The sequence below is a fragment of the Helianthus annuus genome, chromosome 13, assembly GCF_002127325.2.
Source record: "Helianthus annuus cultivar XRQ/B chromosome 13, HanXRQr2.0-SUNRISE, whole genome shotgun sequence".
NCBI lineage: Eukaryota > Viridiplantae > Streptophyta > Magnoliopsida > Asterales > Asteraceae > Helianthus > Helianthus annuus.
Window position 1 is genome coordinate 100,672,922 of NC_035445.2, and position 16,176 is coordinate 100,689,097.

Genomic DNA, 16,176 nt, shown 5'->3' on the forward strand with positions numbered 1-16,176 from the left:
GGACGGTTCTCACCTCAAACTTCCCCAAGCCCCCAAGATCACCTGCATATGGAGAAGTAACCAAAGTTACAAAGGTAAACTTTACAAAGGGGAGAAGTTTTCATGCATACCTTTGCCTTGCGGCAATGGGGCCTTCAGCTCTGAGCGACCAGGAACGCGGAAGTTCCCAACAATTTCCAAATTAAAACCTTCCCGCTCCTCACATGAAACAACCTCAACCTTGCCCTCGAAATCGGGCTCAAACATCCTCCATAAGCCAACCGCATCCTCTATCATAACGCATGCAAGTTGATAAGAATGTGAATAAGCAAGGAAAATACAAGAGTAAAGAACATACCACCACTTTTTTCTCGCAAAACAGGCTTTGCCTTCCTGTCAGGCCTGCCCAGAATCATCCGCAAAACCCACAACTGTGTATTGGTTAACCTCTTGAGCTCAATAGGTTTCAACCTGGCAAACCAGTCAACACTCTTTGCAGTGGCAATAGCGATATCCTCCGCAGGAAGGTCCGCGTTCACATTCCGCAAGGTTATCCTTGCAGATACCGCAGCAGCCTTAATATAGAAGAACTTTGTCTTCCACTTTGTGAGACCCTTAGGAGGAGTCATCAGTTTGGTACTTCCGTACCGCTGATTAAACGAGAAAAAACCGGTGTTCACCGTCAGCTGGTAAAACCGCTGGAAATTCTCAACAGTAATGGGCAAGCCATGGGCACGAAAGGTATACTCAAAGTTCCTGATTCGGAACATCCCAAACGGACTCAGTTGGGAGATATGAAGCCGGTAGTATTCCAAGACATCGGCAACAAAAACAGTTAATGGCAATCGAAGATTAATATCGTAAAAAAATTCCGCCCATAGGGTAATATACACCGCCGGAGCATCGGCACCGGTATCTCCCTCTTGGGGATAGATAGCCCCATACTCTCGGGGCATTTGAATGGCGGTCATCAGGTTGTCAAACTGATTTTTCGACCACTTCAATACTGGTAAACCACCACCAGGAGCACCACCGTCGTCATCTTCATCTTCACCAGCCGCCCCTACCGGCTGTTCAGGGTTCTTACCCTCCACATTGTGTGGACTCGATGGTTCAGCCATCAGAAGTATGGAAGATGAACACTAAAAACTCAAAATAACCTCACCGGAAGTTCAGAAATATCATCGGAGAAGACAAAGGAAATGTTTTCTCTCACTGGAAAATTTTTTGAAATTTCGAACAAGTGAGGGGAAACCACGAACGGTTTCCCCTTATATACCCATCGCAATTAATGCGGAGAGGGAAACTGAATCATCACGTTCAAAAAGAGCGAATTACACGACACTACGTGTCGAGCACCGTTTCTGCTGACGGTTACCACGCGCGCGTGGCCGCCCACGCGCCTGACAAGAGAGACCTTTACAATCCTTGCTACAATGCATTTAATGCCTCGGGCAGTGCAAATGTCCTTTCATTTCAGTACATGCCAGAATGATCTCACCAACTTCCACCAACTCACACATGAGATCAGCCACGTATGCAATAAAAAGCGACAACATTATCCAATTATAAGCGGCATGCGGTTTCTCTGGTATACCGCACCATAACCCATACCGCATGTCGTATTTTTTACATACCCCTAAAAATAGGCAAAAATATATATCTCCACACTATAAGGGGGTATAATACCTATCCGTTCAGGTGTGTCAGATACTTAGAACCAGCGTTGTTCTTTGGACTGAACCGCATCTCAGAAACAGGTAAACCGCATTGCCTTCATTCTCTTCAAGCTTCAAATCCCTCTTATCCGGTTCACAACCACAGAGGGTGCATAAACAACTTCTTCAGCGAGAAGAAGGAAGGGAATATACGTGAACGCACATCAGCAACCCTGACTCCTGATCCTTCAAGGGCCACATCCGAGCAACAAACCCGTTTCAAGCGAATATGGGGTGACAAAACCGCAGACACTCACGAGTCGCTGCGGACATAACCATAGCTTCCGCAAACGGTTGCTACGGAAGAGCCACAACTAACTTCACATCGAGGAAGGAAACTACTTCAAGGAAAACTCCTTGGTATTGGAGCGTGAAGGAAGGTGCATAAGGAAGAGATGCGGACGAGATCCCCAATGCTCATACGAGATCTTGTCAAACAACAAGCGATCGGACAAGTGGTCACAAGTCTGCTTATGACTTTGTTACCCTACTTGTAACATGGATAGAATAAACAATGGTGGGCATTACCATGCTTATGACCATGTTTATTTGACCATTATCCAGAATCACATTGTTCGACCAAACATGGCCAACAATGACGCAAGTACTCAACGTTGTCCCCACAACCGTGGCCAACAATGTCAAGAAATGAGGTAACCGCAAAGGACGTGCAGTTACTAGAGAGCTAATTGGAAGAACATGAACACCCCACAAAAGGGATCATCATTTGATGTCCAATCATGACATCAGAAAACTCTCTTCTTCATTCACCACTTCAAAGGTTGTTTCGAAGTTTGTGCACACCTTCAGCTAAACATCTCAGAGATTGGTTCGAAGTTTGTGCATACGCCCAGCAAGGTCTCAAGGTTGGTTCGACACACCAACAGGTGGCACCCAACCAGAGGCTGAGAATTTCGCATCAGACGAAACGTACTCACCGGTACGGAAGAGGCGTCAAATGACCCTTCCAGACCTCCAGCTTGATTTACAAAAAGCAAAGACAATCCACATGGTCTAGGATCTTCTCCAGACTCCAAACTACCTTCTAAACACCATAGTCCAGTACTCCTCCCACATGCAACTTGCATATGGCAGCAACACTAGACTGGGGGGACTTGAAGGGGTATGGTCCCAGATCTCGCGTCAGCATCGACCGCGAGTGACCATTACCCTTATCAAAACCCCCATTAGCTAACAACCTACTTATGTCCATGCGGGAACGCATCGACACAGTGGGTGAATCCAATCTGTCCAGTGATGGAGGACTTACCTGGAATATTAGAACGGTAGAGTGATGCGGCATAGCATCACATCTGGTGTATGAAAACGGAAGTATTCACAGCGATGCGGCCTCGCGCCGCGTCCAGTGAACACTTCTATCAATACAAGGAAGCTGGATAACAGCAACAGTCACCACAGGCGACGATGCGGCTAGCACCGCATCTCGCGTATTTCTTGATCACAAGCAAGAGACGCGATAACATCAGATGTTACCGCAGGCAGCGATGCGGCTCGCACCGCATCCTATACGCCCAACAATTGGGACTGACACACCAGTGCAAGTAGCGCCAATGACAGTCATCTGTCAGGGCTACGTAAGTCACAGACTGACGTGGCGTAACCTCCACACCCGACAAGCCTGACACACCTGCAAAGGTGCAGCACGTCGTCAGTCTGTCCATCATCATCCTCCTTCACTCCTCGGCTATAAATACCAACCCCAAACTAGGTTTGAGGTATCTCTTCACAACTCTCTCAATACTACTACTATCATACTTTGCTTCCCAAGCAGATTACTGATTCTCACGCCGGAGAGTGGTAACAAAGAGCACCCCCCACCCCATCCTCCTTGTTACGAGTCACGGCTTGTTTGTTTCCTTGTGCAGGAGATCAACCCACCGGTGATCCAGCCAACGATCCTCGAGAGGAAGGGATTAACCCTTCTTGATGAGACCAGTGAGTTAACCCTGCCCGGTTAACCATTGTTTCATCAGTACCCTTAAAAAATGTCAATAAACATATATAGCGCTTGTTTTCTTGCTCATTTTCTAGTTTTAGTTTTTGATATTTCTGTATGCTGCAACCCATTCACAATGATGAGTGTCGATCCAATATACTTGAGATGATATAATGGGGTGGTTCAAACCTAGGCCGTGTCGAAATAAGTGTTTTTTAGCATGGGTCAGTCACCCACAGATTATTTTTCTTTTCTTGAACTTCTGATGTAACTCCAACTGGGACACAATCTCCTTTCTTTTCCAGTTAAAACCGAGACATATTTTCACAACCAAAAAACAGGAAACACCAACTCCCAAACCACCCCAAGATGGTGAACAGTCCCTGCCCCAACCCCCTATTAGAGCCGCCCCCTAAGCCACCACCTGGTTTTGACTGCTTGGTATGGCCAAATGCTATGAAATGGGATTCGACCAACCGCTTTATGTAGGTCAAGGGGTGTGCAACAACAAACCTTATTGGGTTATCCTGAATCATGGAATGCTGGTCTAAATGGTTTCTTTCAAGGAGCTCTACCATCATATCAACCTCACATTCACTTCGTTGGCATCTCAATTATGCGTTGCTCCATCCTTTCTAAAGCTTCTTTTTCATGTAGTGGTAAAGGAGTTCCACTATAGCTAGTAATTATGCAGTTAGTGCTGCAATAATTTACTTTGTTAAAGCTTCATTTTCCAATTCAATTCATCGACGAATTGTGTCGACAATTGTTATGTAGATATACCTACTACACCAAAAGTTTTTGTCATGGCATCTATTGACAATTATTTAATGACCTATTTTTTGTCGTTCAAACCAAAAACTTACTACAACTATTTGTGTAGTAACCAAAAATTGTGTAGTAAACAAAAATTTACTAAAACCATTCCGCGTCTGGTATCAGAGCCTTGTTGCTCTTTTTTTAAAAAATAAGATGTTATTTCTAAAAAAAAATAATGGAAAATAACAGTTTCTTTAAAAACGATTCAGATGAGTCTGAAGAAATAACTGAAGTATGTGTGTTAGTGAGTAATCTCCTTGCTAAAGTTTGTAAAGTTTTAGTGAGTTTTTGGTTTGAACTACAAAAAATAGTTTGTAACTAGTATGTGTGTTAGTGAGTAATCTCCTTGCTAAAGGAGAATATTATGTAAATATCAAGAAGTACTTTTTACTACAACTATTTTTGGTTACAAACTTTTTACAAGTAAATTTTTGTTTACTACACAATTTTTGGTTACTACACAAATAGTTGTAGTAAGTTTTTGGTTTGAACGACAAAAAATAGGTCGTTAAATAATTGTTAATAGATGCCATGACAAAAATTTTTGGTGTAGTAGGTATATCTACATAACAATTGTCGACACAATTCGTCGATGAATTGAATTGGAAAATGAATATTATATCCATTTTAGTAGTCATTTGTTGACTAGATTTTTTTATTACAAGAATCATTTGTTTTCGATAGTATAAATCATTTGATTTCGATATTGGTTAATCGATTATGTTTGTGTTTGTTTATAAAAACAGTTGTTTATAAAAATGCTTAAGGAGATATTAATATAAATATTTCGAAGTAATTTAACAGTTAGAATAGAACATACCTTTCCTCTTTATTCGACTAGGTAAATCTTTAAGTTGATTTTTCCAAGTGACCAACCCAACCAATTCTTCCCTACGCGACCTCCTGCCTAAACGGTACTTTTTATGGCTCTAGGGCTCCAGGTTTTGCAAAAATCTTTAAAGATGAACAAAGGGATAAAAAGGAAACTGATATTTATTCATAACTGTTCTTCCCTAAGGAAGAACTTCTTGATATTTACATAATATTCTCCTTTAGCAAGGAGATTACTCACTAACACACATACTAGTTACAAAGGAAAAGTTGGAAAGGGAAAATGATACGAGAGAAGGGGATGGGGATTGGATTCTCTAAACTAAAGGAATTCAACTTCTTTATATAATAGAAGTGAATTTTACAAAAGATCATTATAGCCCTTAATCAATCGTCATGGATGACGTTTTTTCAATCGATGTACCCATGTGTTGGGTCCAGTTCTCGAGTGTCTTCATCTTAAAAGTAGCTGTCCTTTTCAGTGGGGTTTTTGTTTTCTTCTGAAGAAGATGCTTTGCAGTATTCGCACTGATGGTTCTCAAAGGTGCGTTGCAACTTTTGACAAAGTTGTTCTTTAGTGGTTGGGCCTGCTTCTACTTTATTAAAGATGATGCGTTGCTCCATCCTTTCTAAAGCTTCTTTTTCATGTAGTGGTAAAGGAGTTCCACTATAGCTAGTAATTATGCAGTTAGTGCTGCAATAATTTACTTTGTTAAAGCTTCCTACTTTAATTTTCTGTAGGTTTTTTAGGATTTGTAAAAATCCTTTAGTCCTGATATGTAACTATTTTTCATAGTCTTCTTTTATCTCCCTTGAAGGATTGACCGTTCTTGCTTTGGCTATGCCAATTTCTAAATCATGGTAACTTGGAAAGGTTTTTCCTTGGTACCAGTCAGGGAGTGTACAACTACACTTGATGAAGATGTTTGCATCTCTTGCAGAGGCAATTTTCTTTCGAAAATTCTTGATGGCTTTCTTCATTCCTTCAGATAAATTACTTATTTCAAGTAAATTAGGAGAAGGGTAGATGAACTTTGCTAATCTTGTTGACTAGATTTTTTTATTACAAGAATCATTTGTTTTCGATAGTATAAATCATTTGATTTCGATATTGGTTAATCGATTATGTTTGTGTTTGTTTATAAAAACAGTTGTTTATAAAAATGCTTAAGGAGATATTAATATAAATATTTCGAAGTAATTTAACAGTTAGAATAGAACACACCTTTCCTCTTTATTCGACTAGGTAAATCTTTAAGTTGATTTTTCCAAGTGACCAACCCAACCAATTCTTCCCTACGCGGCCTCCTGCCTAAACGGTACTTTTTATGGCTCCAGGGCTCCAAGTTTTGCAAAAATCTTTAAAGATGAACAAAGGGATAAAAAGGAAACTGATATTTATTCACAGCTGTTCTTCCCTAAGGAAGAACTTCTTGATATTTACATAATATTCTCCTTTAGCAAGGAGATTACTCACTAACACACATACTAGTTACAAAGGAAAAGTTGGAAAGGGAAAATGATACGAGAGAACGGGATGGGGATTGGATTGCCTAAACAATAGATGATACCAGACGCAGAATGGTTTTAGTAAATTTTTGTTTACTACACAATTTTTGGTTACTACACAAATAGTTGTAGTAAGTTTTTGGTTTGAACGACAAAAAATAGGTCGTTAAATAATTGTCAATGGATGCCATGACAAAAACTTTTGGTGTAGTAGGTATATCTACATAACAATTGTCGATACAATTCGCCGATGAATTGAATTGGAAAATGAATATTATATCCATTTTCGATTAACCAATATCGAAATCAAATGATTTATACTATCGAAAACAAATGATTCTTGTAATAAAAAAAATCTAGTCAACAAATGACTACTAAAATGGATATAATATTCATTTTCTAATTCAATTCATCGACGAATTGTGTCGACAATTGTTATGTAGATATACCTACTACACCAAAAGTTTTTATCATGGCATCTATTGACAATTATTTAAACACCTATTTTTTGTCATTCAAACCAAAAACTTACTACAACTATTTGTGTAGTAACCAAAAATTGTGTAGTAAACATTTTTATAAACAACTGTTTTTATAAACAAACAAACACAAACATAATCGATTAACCAATATCGAAATCAAATGATTTATACTATCGAAAACAAATGATTCTTCGAATAAAGAGGAAAGGTATGTTCTATTCTAACTGTTAAATTACTTCGAAATATTTATATTAATATCTCCTTAAGCATTTTTATAAACAACTGTTTTTATAAACAAACACAAACATAATCGATTAACCAATATCGAAATCAAATGATTTATACTATCGAAAACAAATGATTCTTGTAATCAAGAAATCTAGTCAACAAATGACTACTAAAATGGATATAATATTCATTTTCCAATTCAATTCATCGACGAATTGTGTCGGCAATTGTTATGTAGATATACCTACTACACCAAAAGTTTTTGTCATGGCATCTATTATCGAAAACAAATGATTTATACTATCGAAAACAAATGATTCTTGTAATCAAAAAATCTAGTCAACAAATGACTACTAAAATGGATATAATATTCATTTTCCAATTCAATTCATCGACGAATTGTGTCGACAATTGTTATGTAGATATACCTACTACACCAAAAGTTTTTGTCATGGCATCTATTGACAATTATTTAACGACCTATTTTTTGTCGTTCAAACCAAAAACTTACTACAAGTATTTGTGTAGTAACTAAAATTGTGTAGTAAACAAACTCTTTACAAATAAGAGAATCAAGTAATACTGAACAATTAATAATGATCATCTTGGATCATCTACTGATGCCATGGTCAAGACCATGAGGGTCTCTTAATCACGGCTCTGGTCACAACCAGACATGGTTTTTGCCTATAGAACATATCTTGTTCAAGTAAGGCCGTGCCTCATCAAATGTAGGTGGTCTTTATAGACTGCTCTTTTATGCTATGCACCGATGTGGGATGACTCCAACTAACCTATTCTAAGCCTATTTTGTTCAACTGAAATTTTTACTATTTGTGTTATGACAATTCCAAAAACACACACAAAAAAATGTTGGGTTTTATGATGTTGATTGTAGTAAAAAAGTTTTATTTTTGGACAAATCACATATACAAGGTATTTGTTTTCATTAAAAAACAATTTATACCAGCGTTTTGCGTTTATGTTCTTCTCATTCCGGGTTAAACTGGCATATAGCCAAGTAGTTTCTATTTAAATGATCGTATAGCCATGTAAATGGGCAGTTAAACGGACGTATAGCCACGTAAAGGGGCAGTTAAACACACATTTAACAAAAGGGTTTCACCTTTTAAAATCGGGTCTTTATTTGTTTCACTTGTAACTCATCACATGAAAACAACAATCCGAGACACCGAGTCAACAATGACTTATAATAAAATCAACTAAATGTCAAAACTCACCAAAAGTTAGAAACTTTTGAACTAATATAACATGTAGAAGAATTATACAAGTAGATCATAATGATTACTTCCACTGTACAAAAGCCTCACAGCTTTCTTGGGCTTTTCTTGTTTCCAACTCTTGCCAAATTCAGCTCCATATTCAGCAATGGGTATGAAACCCGACCCGTTATAAGCTCTTGTATGCTGCAAGTATCACAAGATTTTTCAACATTACAAATCACATGGCTCGAAACGTATTATCTTTTTTTAGAAAGGATTAATACCTCATGCTCGGGTATATAGACAACGATAGGTTGACGACATAATTTGGAGAGTACCTACGGACCATACGTAAACAGATCACCACATAGAAGAAAAACACATTAATTAAGAAGATAAAACCATATTAATTTGTCTGTAGTGATGTACAAAAGGAAGATATAAATGAACCGAACGGACACGAAAAGAGGCATGTTCATGTTCGTTCATTTAACTTTTAATTGAACATGAACTTATAATCGAACACATTTTTCTGTTCATGTTCGTTTAATAAGAAAATGGGTATGTTCGTGTTCCTTTAAGACCTAAACGGACAGTTCACAAACTTACGAACATAATTTAACAAACGATAAACAACACAAATGAACATGATTGAAGAAACATAAATGAACACAAATGAACATAATTTACTAAACATCAACGAACATAAAGTAATTTTTTATATAAATTAGTGATTAATTACGATAAATTTCGTTGGAAAACCCATTTTTATTACTAGAAAGCCCAATTACCAATTAGTTATATTTATATAAGTAGTTAGAAGTTCTTTTTATGTTTAATATTTATATAAATATTACTAATATGTATTTAAAATGAAACGAACATAAACAGACGTTCACGAACGTAAATGAACGAACAACACGTGTTCATGTTTGTTCATTTAACTAAATGAACAAAATTTGTGTTCATGTTCGTTCGTTTATTAGAGAAATGAACATAAACGATCTTCCCGCCAAACAAGTTCACGAACAGTTCATCAACGTTCGGTTCGTTTACAGGCCTAACCGCATTGATGAATTTATCATCTTTCTTGGTTATTGATAGAGAAAAAGAAGGCGTAAAAATATATATTACGATACTAACCAGTAGTTCTGACTCTCCTCCCCAAAAATCTGGCCGTCCAATGCGTTGACAGTAACTACAAGCATATATTAAATTAAATTATTAACAGATCACAAATCTTGAATTTCTTGTGCAGTAAAAGGTCACAATTCTAACCGTTTTAAGGATTCTTCAACTGTAATTGCAATTATCGCTTCTTCGTATTGATGTCTTTCTTTGGCATTCTCGCATAACACCTCTTTTATTGCCATCCGCAGTTCATCTGCAGCATAAGTTCTCACAAAACATTTTGCCAGAAGTTGTAACATTTAACCACAAAAATAATATTTAACAACCAATTATAACATTATATTAACGAACCTGCATTGTCTCTTTCTTCTCGGGGGCTAAGAGTTAGGCTCTTGTTCATAGCCATTCCTTTAACCTACAATTAAATTCAATTTTCTATTGAATCTCATTTCTTGTTTATTTTGTAAATGTATAAAAATTCAAAGAATTATTAGGCCATAGATATCATACCAGAGCCCGAAACATACAGCGTCCATCACCGGTAACTCTGTGAACCCTAAAACTCTCCACTTTGCTCAACGCTGGTGAAACTTCCCTAAATTAAAAAAAGAAAAAAAATAAATAAATAATAATAATAATAATAATAATAATAATAATAATAATAATAAATAGAAATTAGGACATTTGAAGAGTCTATCACCATAGCAGGTCAATTGGAGCATGAAACTAAGCTCTCGACAAATTATGGATGAATTTGACTAGGGTTGTAAACAAACTGAACGCACACGAACGAAGGCATGTTCATGTTCGTTCCATAGTTATTAAAAGCGTTAAGCGCACTCAAGGCGCATAGGCCTCGCCTGGGGCCAAGGCGCAAGACGCAAAAAAACGCGGGCCTGAGAAAAAAAAGCGTACAACAAAAAAAAACATAAAATATTTTTATATAATAGAAAATTAATACTATTCTTCAAATAAAATAAACTAAAGCTATTATATAACATTTAATATTGTCTATTTAGTACCAAAAGTTATAAAATGCTAGTTTATTAGTGTAGAAAAGTAGTTTCGTTAGATAAAAGTAGGAATCTAGCTAGAATCTTGCAAGAATTTAGAGAATTTGGCCGAAAATTCTTAAGAATCTAGGAATCTTGCCGGAACCTGCGCATGAACCATCACTTGGAGAATTAAAGCGCAATTGCCTTGACTTAAGGCGCAATTGCCTCGCCTCGCTAGGAAATTGGGCCTAGGAGCCAGAGGCGATGGCTTTTAACAACTATGGTTCGTTCATTTAACTTTATAGGAACACAAACACGATCATATAATCAAACAAATTTTTTTGTTCATGTTCATTCGTTAAGAAAATGAACATGTTTGTGTTCGTTCGTTAAAAAGCTAAACGAACAGTTCACGAACGTAAATAAACATAAACAGGCGTAAACAAACAAACATAAATGAACGTAAACGAACATAACTGAACAAACACAAATGAACAAAAACAAACATGTCTGAAACATTAAGTATCCATTAAATGGTTGACATCTAAATTAGTGGTTCAAATGTACACGATTCATTCTAAATTCCATCATGATTCTACCAAAAAATCCATCATGATTCATCCAAAAATCATCCATCCATAAACATAAATGAACGAACGTAAATAAATGAGCATAAACAAACATAAATAAATGAACATAAACGGACATTCACGAACGACACATGTGTTCACGTTTGTTCGTTTAATTAAATGAACAAACTTCTCGCCGAACAATTCACAAAATGCTCGGTTCGTGTTCGATCCTAAAACCGACCTCTTCTTTTCAATGGAGTGTAAAATCACTTACTACTACTAATGCCCTAACTTCACAAACTAAATAGTTTAAGAACAAACAATTTTCAGAAATAACAATCCTATTCAAATTAACTTAAACTTCTTCAAATCAACAACAACAACAAAACTAACAAAGTAGCAGTGCACATACAATTGTGGTCCAATTCGGGCGAAGAATCTGTGATTGTGATCGGTAAGGAAAACGGATTGTACGGAATTGCGAGTGGCGATTGTAGTGACCGGAGATGATACGAGTTCGAACTCCGCTAATCCGGTTCGTAGGTCTTCAAGGATAGCACCTGCAATGAAGAAAAAGTTAGATGTTAATTTGTAGAAGAAGAAGAAGAAGAAGAAGAGGTTGCTGATGTTACCGTTGGAGCGTTTGGCCGCCATGAATTTGTTCTTCCTTTGGAAGTTGGAGAAGAAGGATAGATAGAACGGTAAGTATAGAGGATGTTTGGATTGACTTTAAAACATACTTATATTTAGAGCATGTTTGGCTAAGCTTTCCAACTAACTTATTGACTTAATAAAAAAGTCAAGGGTAAATTATTTTTTGAGTCACTGTGTTTCGGTGGTTTTAACTAGTTGAGTCCAAAAGTAAAAAGTTTAACGACCTGAGTCCCTATAAGCATTTTCTTTAACCATTTGAGTCATTTTGAGTCCAAATTTTAACCTTTTGAATCCAATTTTTTGGACTCAAATCGTTATAAAATGAATAAAATTGGACTTAAAACGTTATAAAATAAATGGATAGGGACTCAGGGTGTTAAACTTTTTGATTTTGGACTCAAGTGGTTAAAACCACTAAAACACAGGGACTCAAAAAGTAATTTACTCAAAAGTCAATAAGGAGTTTTAGTGTTTGGCAAATGCAAAAGTCCTTTTCAAAATGACTTTTTAAGAAGGAGAAAAAGTCATCAAAAAGTCATTTTTGAAAAGTTAGAATGTTGTGACTTTTTGAACTAACTTATTGACTTATTAGCTTTTAGTTATTTTACATCAATAAACTAAGCCAAACACTTTTTAAAAAACAACTTATTGACTTATTGGCATTTCTCACCCCATAAGCTAATTCAAACATTTTTTTAAAAACTCCTTTTCAAAAAGCCATAAGTCAATAAGTGCTTTTCCCAAAAGTCTTTTTTAACTTAAATAAGCTTAGCCAAACATGCCCTTATATTCAGAGTAAATTACAAGTTTTGTCTGGTGTTCTTTACCTTTAAATTTGACGAGTTGTGTCCTTAACGTTTTAAAATCCTGCACATTATGTTCTTTAGGCTAAATCCAGTTAGATTTTTTGGTTAAGTATGGTCATGTACCTTGCAGATGAGTGTATTCTTGTCATTTTACCTCTCTGTGGGCTATTTTGCAAAGAATTCTTATTCAGAGGCTATTTTGTACAAAACTAAAAAATAAAAACTCTTTTATCATCTCTCTCTCACACACAAACACACTCTCAGCCACAATCTCACTCACCGCACAACCACAATCCACCCCACCTGCCACCACCACTGTTCACCATCTCCACCACCATTCATCAACAACAACAAAAAATCATAAAAATCAAAATAAATAATAATATTTCCAACAGCCAAACAAACAAAACAAAATCCATCCCCTCTTTCAAATTAACATCATTATACAATCAATTGAAACAAAAGCAAAACAAAAAAGCCCTAATTTCAATCCACTTTAAATTCATAATCAACCACAAGATCATTTATGAAAAAAGCTGCAATTATGTCACACCCCAACTAATGGCGGAATCATCGGAGTGGGACGAAGAAATATTGCTCATCACACATAACGCTAATTGTGACAATAACTAAATCAAAACTGTTTTCATTTCATAATTCAAATTGTGAATACAGTACATGGAATTCAAATAACAACAAATAAAAGACAAATACGGCAAGTTCAACATGATATAAATATTCAAATCTAGTAATTTCTTGGGCATGTTTCTAGTCATCCCTGCTAGATTTCATACGATTATCGTCTTCAACCTGTAACATGTTTAAACTAAAGTTCAATGCAAAAGCAAAGGCAAGTACATAGGTTTTTATACATAGCATAAAAATAAGTTTAAACAATTCCACATGGCAAGCTATTGAAACAAGATAAACAATAAAATCGGCATGTATTTAACTAATCAAACCAAGATGAAACGCAATAAGCTCTTAACATAACCCAACATTCACAGGCGGTGCGTTAATCCTATAGCGCTATATATGTCAAGGATAGGCTCGTATGAAGTTAATGATAAGTCTAACACAAAACGTATAACCCCAAGTTTAAAGTATCAAGTAACAAGTATGCATGCATGTATAATGGAATGTTTGTGCATTTTAGAAATAAGTATAAGTGTAGTTTTCATAGTTTAACATGTTACACCGCAAAAGGTGGTAAACGAAAGGGGGTTTCAAGTATACTCACGGTTTTGCAAGCTTCCACTTGTTAATCCGCGAGGAGTTGTTGATTGTTGGAGAAGGAAACACCAAGTCTTTCTACACTAGGAAGCAAGGTGTATGAGTATTTGGATGATAATGGGAGATTTGGGATTCAGAACTAAAAGTATATGGAAAGTAAACATATGAGAAAATAACCATCTAGTACATAATACTCGTTTTTTATACTATGAAACCCATAGGGGTTTGAATGTTTTCATGGGTTAAAGTACCCATTAGAATCGTAACGAGTACCATGTTCTTAGATGATGTAACTTAATATTTTGACAAATAACCATAAGATTATCATCAAATGTTCGGTTACTATAAGTATTATCTATTTCATATAAGTATATATATCATAAGTTTAGTCCAATAATGTACAAGCAGTATCATAGAAGTCATGCATGAGGTAGGAAGATAAATCTCCCATTTTGGAACCTCTTTAGTATTCACCAATGCACAAGTTGTCATAGACAACAAGGATGGTCATGAATAGATTATTATTATAGAAATGAAATACACACTAGCCAACAAGGAAAACATCAAGTGATGTGTGGATTTGTAAGTAGGATAGCCCAAGCTATCCAAATAATCACACTTTCACAAGTTCAAGACTTGTTCATCACTTGTGGGTTAAAAACTATTTTAAAACAGAAAGTTTTTGAGGATTAAACCTCTGGATTTACATGTTACAACCTTTTTTTAAGCACACATAATCATAGTCTTGATTAGTGGCATAAGGACATAGGAATGTACGAAGAAAACATGAGTTTTCTTCCAAAACATGAAGATAAAAATGAGCAGAATTTATGTGCACTTTGGACCTCAAAAATGGTGAGGTTTCACCTTAGTTTGCCCAAGCAAACTTGTGAGAACCTTCCTAGAGGTTGTCCAAGTGTTGTAGAAGAAGAAACAAGAAGAAAATCGAAGAGGAAGTGAGTTAAAACTCACTTTTTGTTGCTGAAAGTTCCTGATGTTGATGCTGAAACTCAGCTGATTTTTGGAGGACTTTTGAGGTGTTTGGAGGCTTGTAAAAGTGGAATAAGGAGTGGTGAAGTGCTTATTATATAGGGAAGGGATTAGGATTTCATTAGGTTGGGCTTTGAAAGTGTTTAGAGGGAGTTTAGCAATGAAACAAGTCCATAAACCCAGCCCATAATGCTGATTTAGGGGCTGCCCATTCCTTTTTTTAACATTATAAGTTGTATATTAGTGTTACATATAGTATATTAATGTAGTATTAACATATTTCTAACATAAAACAAAGCCTATCATGTGTATGGAACTTGAAATTAGGGGTTTATAAGCATGTCTAACATGTAAAACACAAGTGATGTTTTGTAAACATATGATTATGTATCAAATAAGTATAAAGCATAGAGTTAAGTCTTGTGATCGAATAACCAAGTGTAAAACATATAATCTAGTTTGTAATTGGACGATCAAAACGTATGAAAATTCAAGGATTACGAATATACGATGAGTTAAACTTATGTTTATGAGAATTATGATTTATGTAACAAAAAAACGTACATAAAGGTATAAACAATGTATAAATGATGTATAAAAGATTCATTTCATTACAATCAATGTCTCGGATTTATCAATGATTACAACGAAAAGACGATTACAAGAATACAAGACTTCCAAAAATAAAAATACAAACAACGCTTTCTAATTAGGGAAAATACGAAGAAGCAGGGCGTTACAAATTACATAAGTAAAACAAGAGAATCTAATGTTGTTTCATCTTCGAAAAGCGACACAGGATCAAATAGAAAAAATAAAACCAAAAAGAGCTTCAAAATGTACAAGAAGTAGAGAGAGAAAGTGGTTTAGAGCGAGAAACTACAGAGACAGTGCGATTAGTACCTTATAGTGAAAAGGACGGTGATTGGTGACCGGAGAGTGACATTCCGGTGGGGAAACTGCCGGAAATTCGTCCGTGCTTGGTTTTTTTTTTTTTTTTTTTTTTTTTTTTGTTGAATGGTGGTGAATTTTGTTTTGTCTGTTTGGTT

At 36.0% G+C, this 16,176-nt stretch overlaps 1 protein-coding gene across 1 annotated transcript; it reads right to left on the reverse strand.

Moving 5' to 3' along the window:
• Positions 1 to 8,650: 8,650 nt before the first annotated feature.
• LOC110898824 (OVARIAN TUMOR DOMAIN-containing deubiquitinating enzyme 3) lies at positions 8,651 to 12,201 on the reverse strand. The gene is made up of 8 exons (XM_022145669.2): positions 12,077 to 12,201; positions 11,857 to 12,004; positions 10,388 to 10,472; positions 10,229 to 10,292; positions 10,025 to 10,130; positions 9,890 to 9,944; positions 9,031 to 9,084; positions 8,651 to 8,950 (listed from the first exon to the last, which is right to left on the reverse strand). The coding sequence occupies exons 1-8, from the start codon at positions 12,096 to 12,098 to the stop codon at positions 8,807 to 8,809; spliced, it is 678 nt and encodes a 225-aa protein (XP_022001361.1). The 5' UTR covers positions 12,099 to 12,201; the 3' UTR covers positions 8,651 to 8,806.
• Between the last annotated feature and the right edge of the window lie 3,975 nt (positions 12,202 to 16,176).

Excerpts from the sequence above, each read along its gene's own strand:
- LOC110898824 (XM_022145669.2), bottom strand. The coding sequence starts at position 12,098 with ATGGCGGCCAAACGCTCCAACG. Across the intron at positions 12,005-12,076 it reads GGCGGCCAAACGCTCCAACG|GTGCTATCCTTGAAGACCTA; the intron begins GTAACATCAGCA and ends TCTTCATTGCAG. Across the intron at positions 9,945-10,024 it reads GTTGAAGAATCCTTAAAACG|TTACTGTCAACGCATTGGAC; the intron begins GTTAGAATTGTG and ends ATATGCTTGTAG.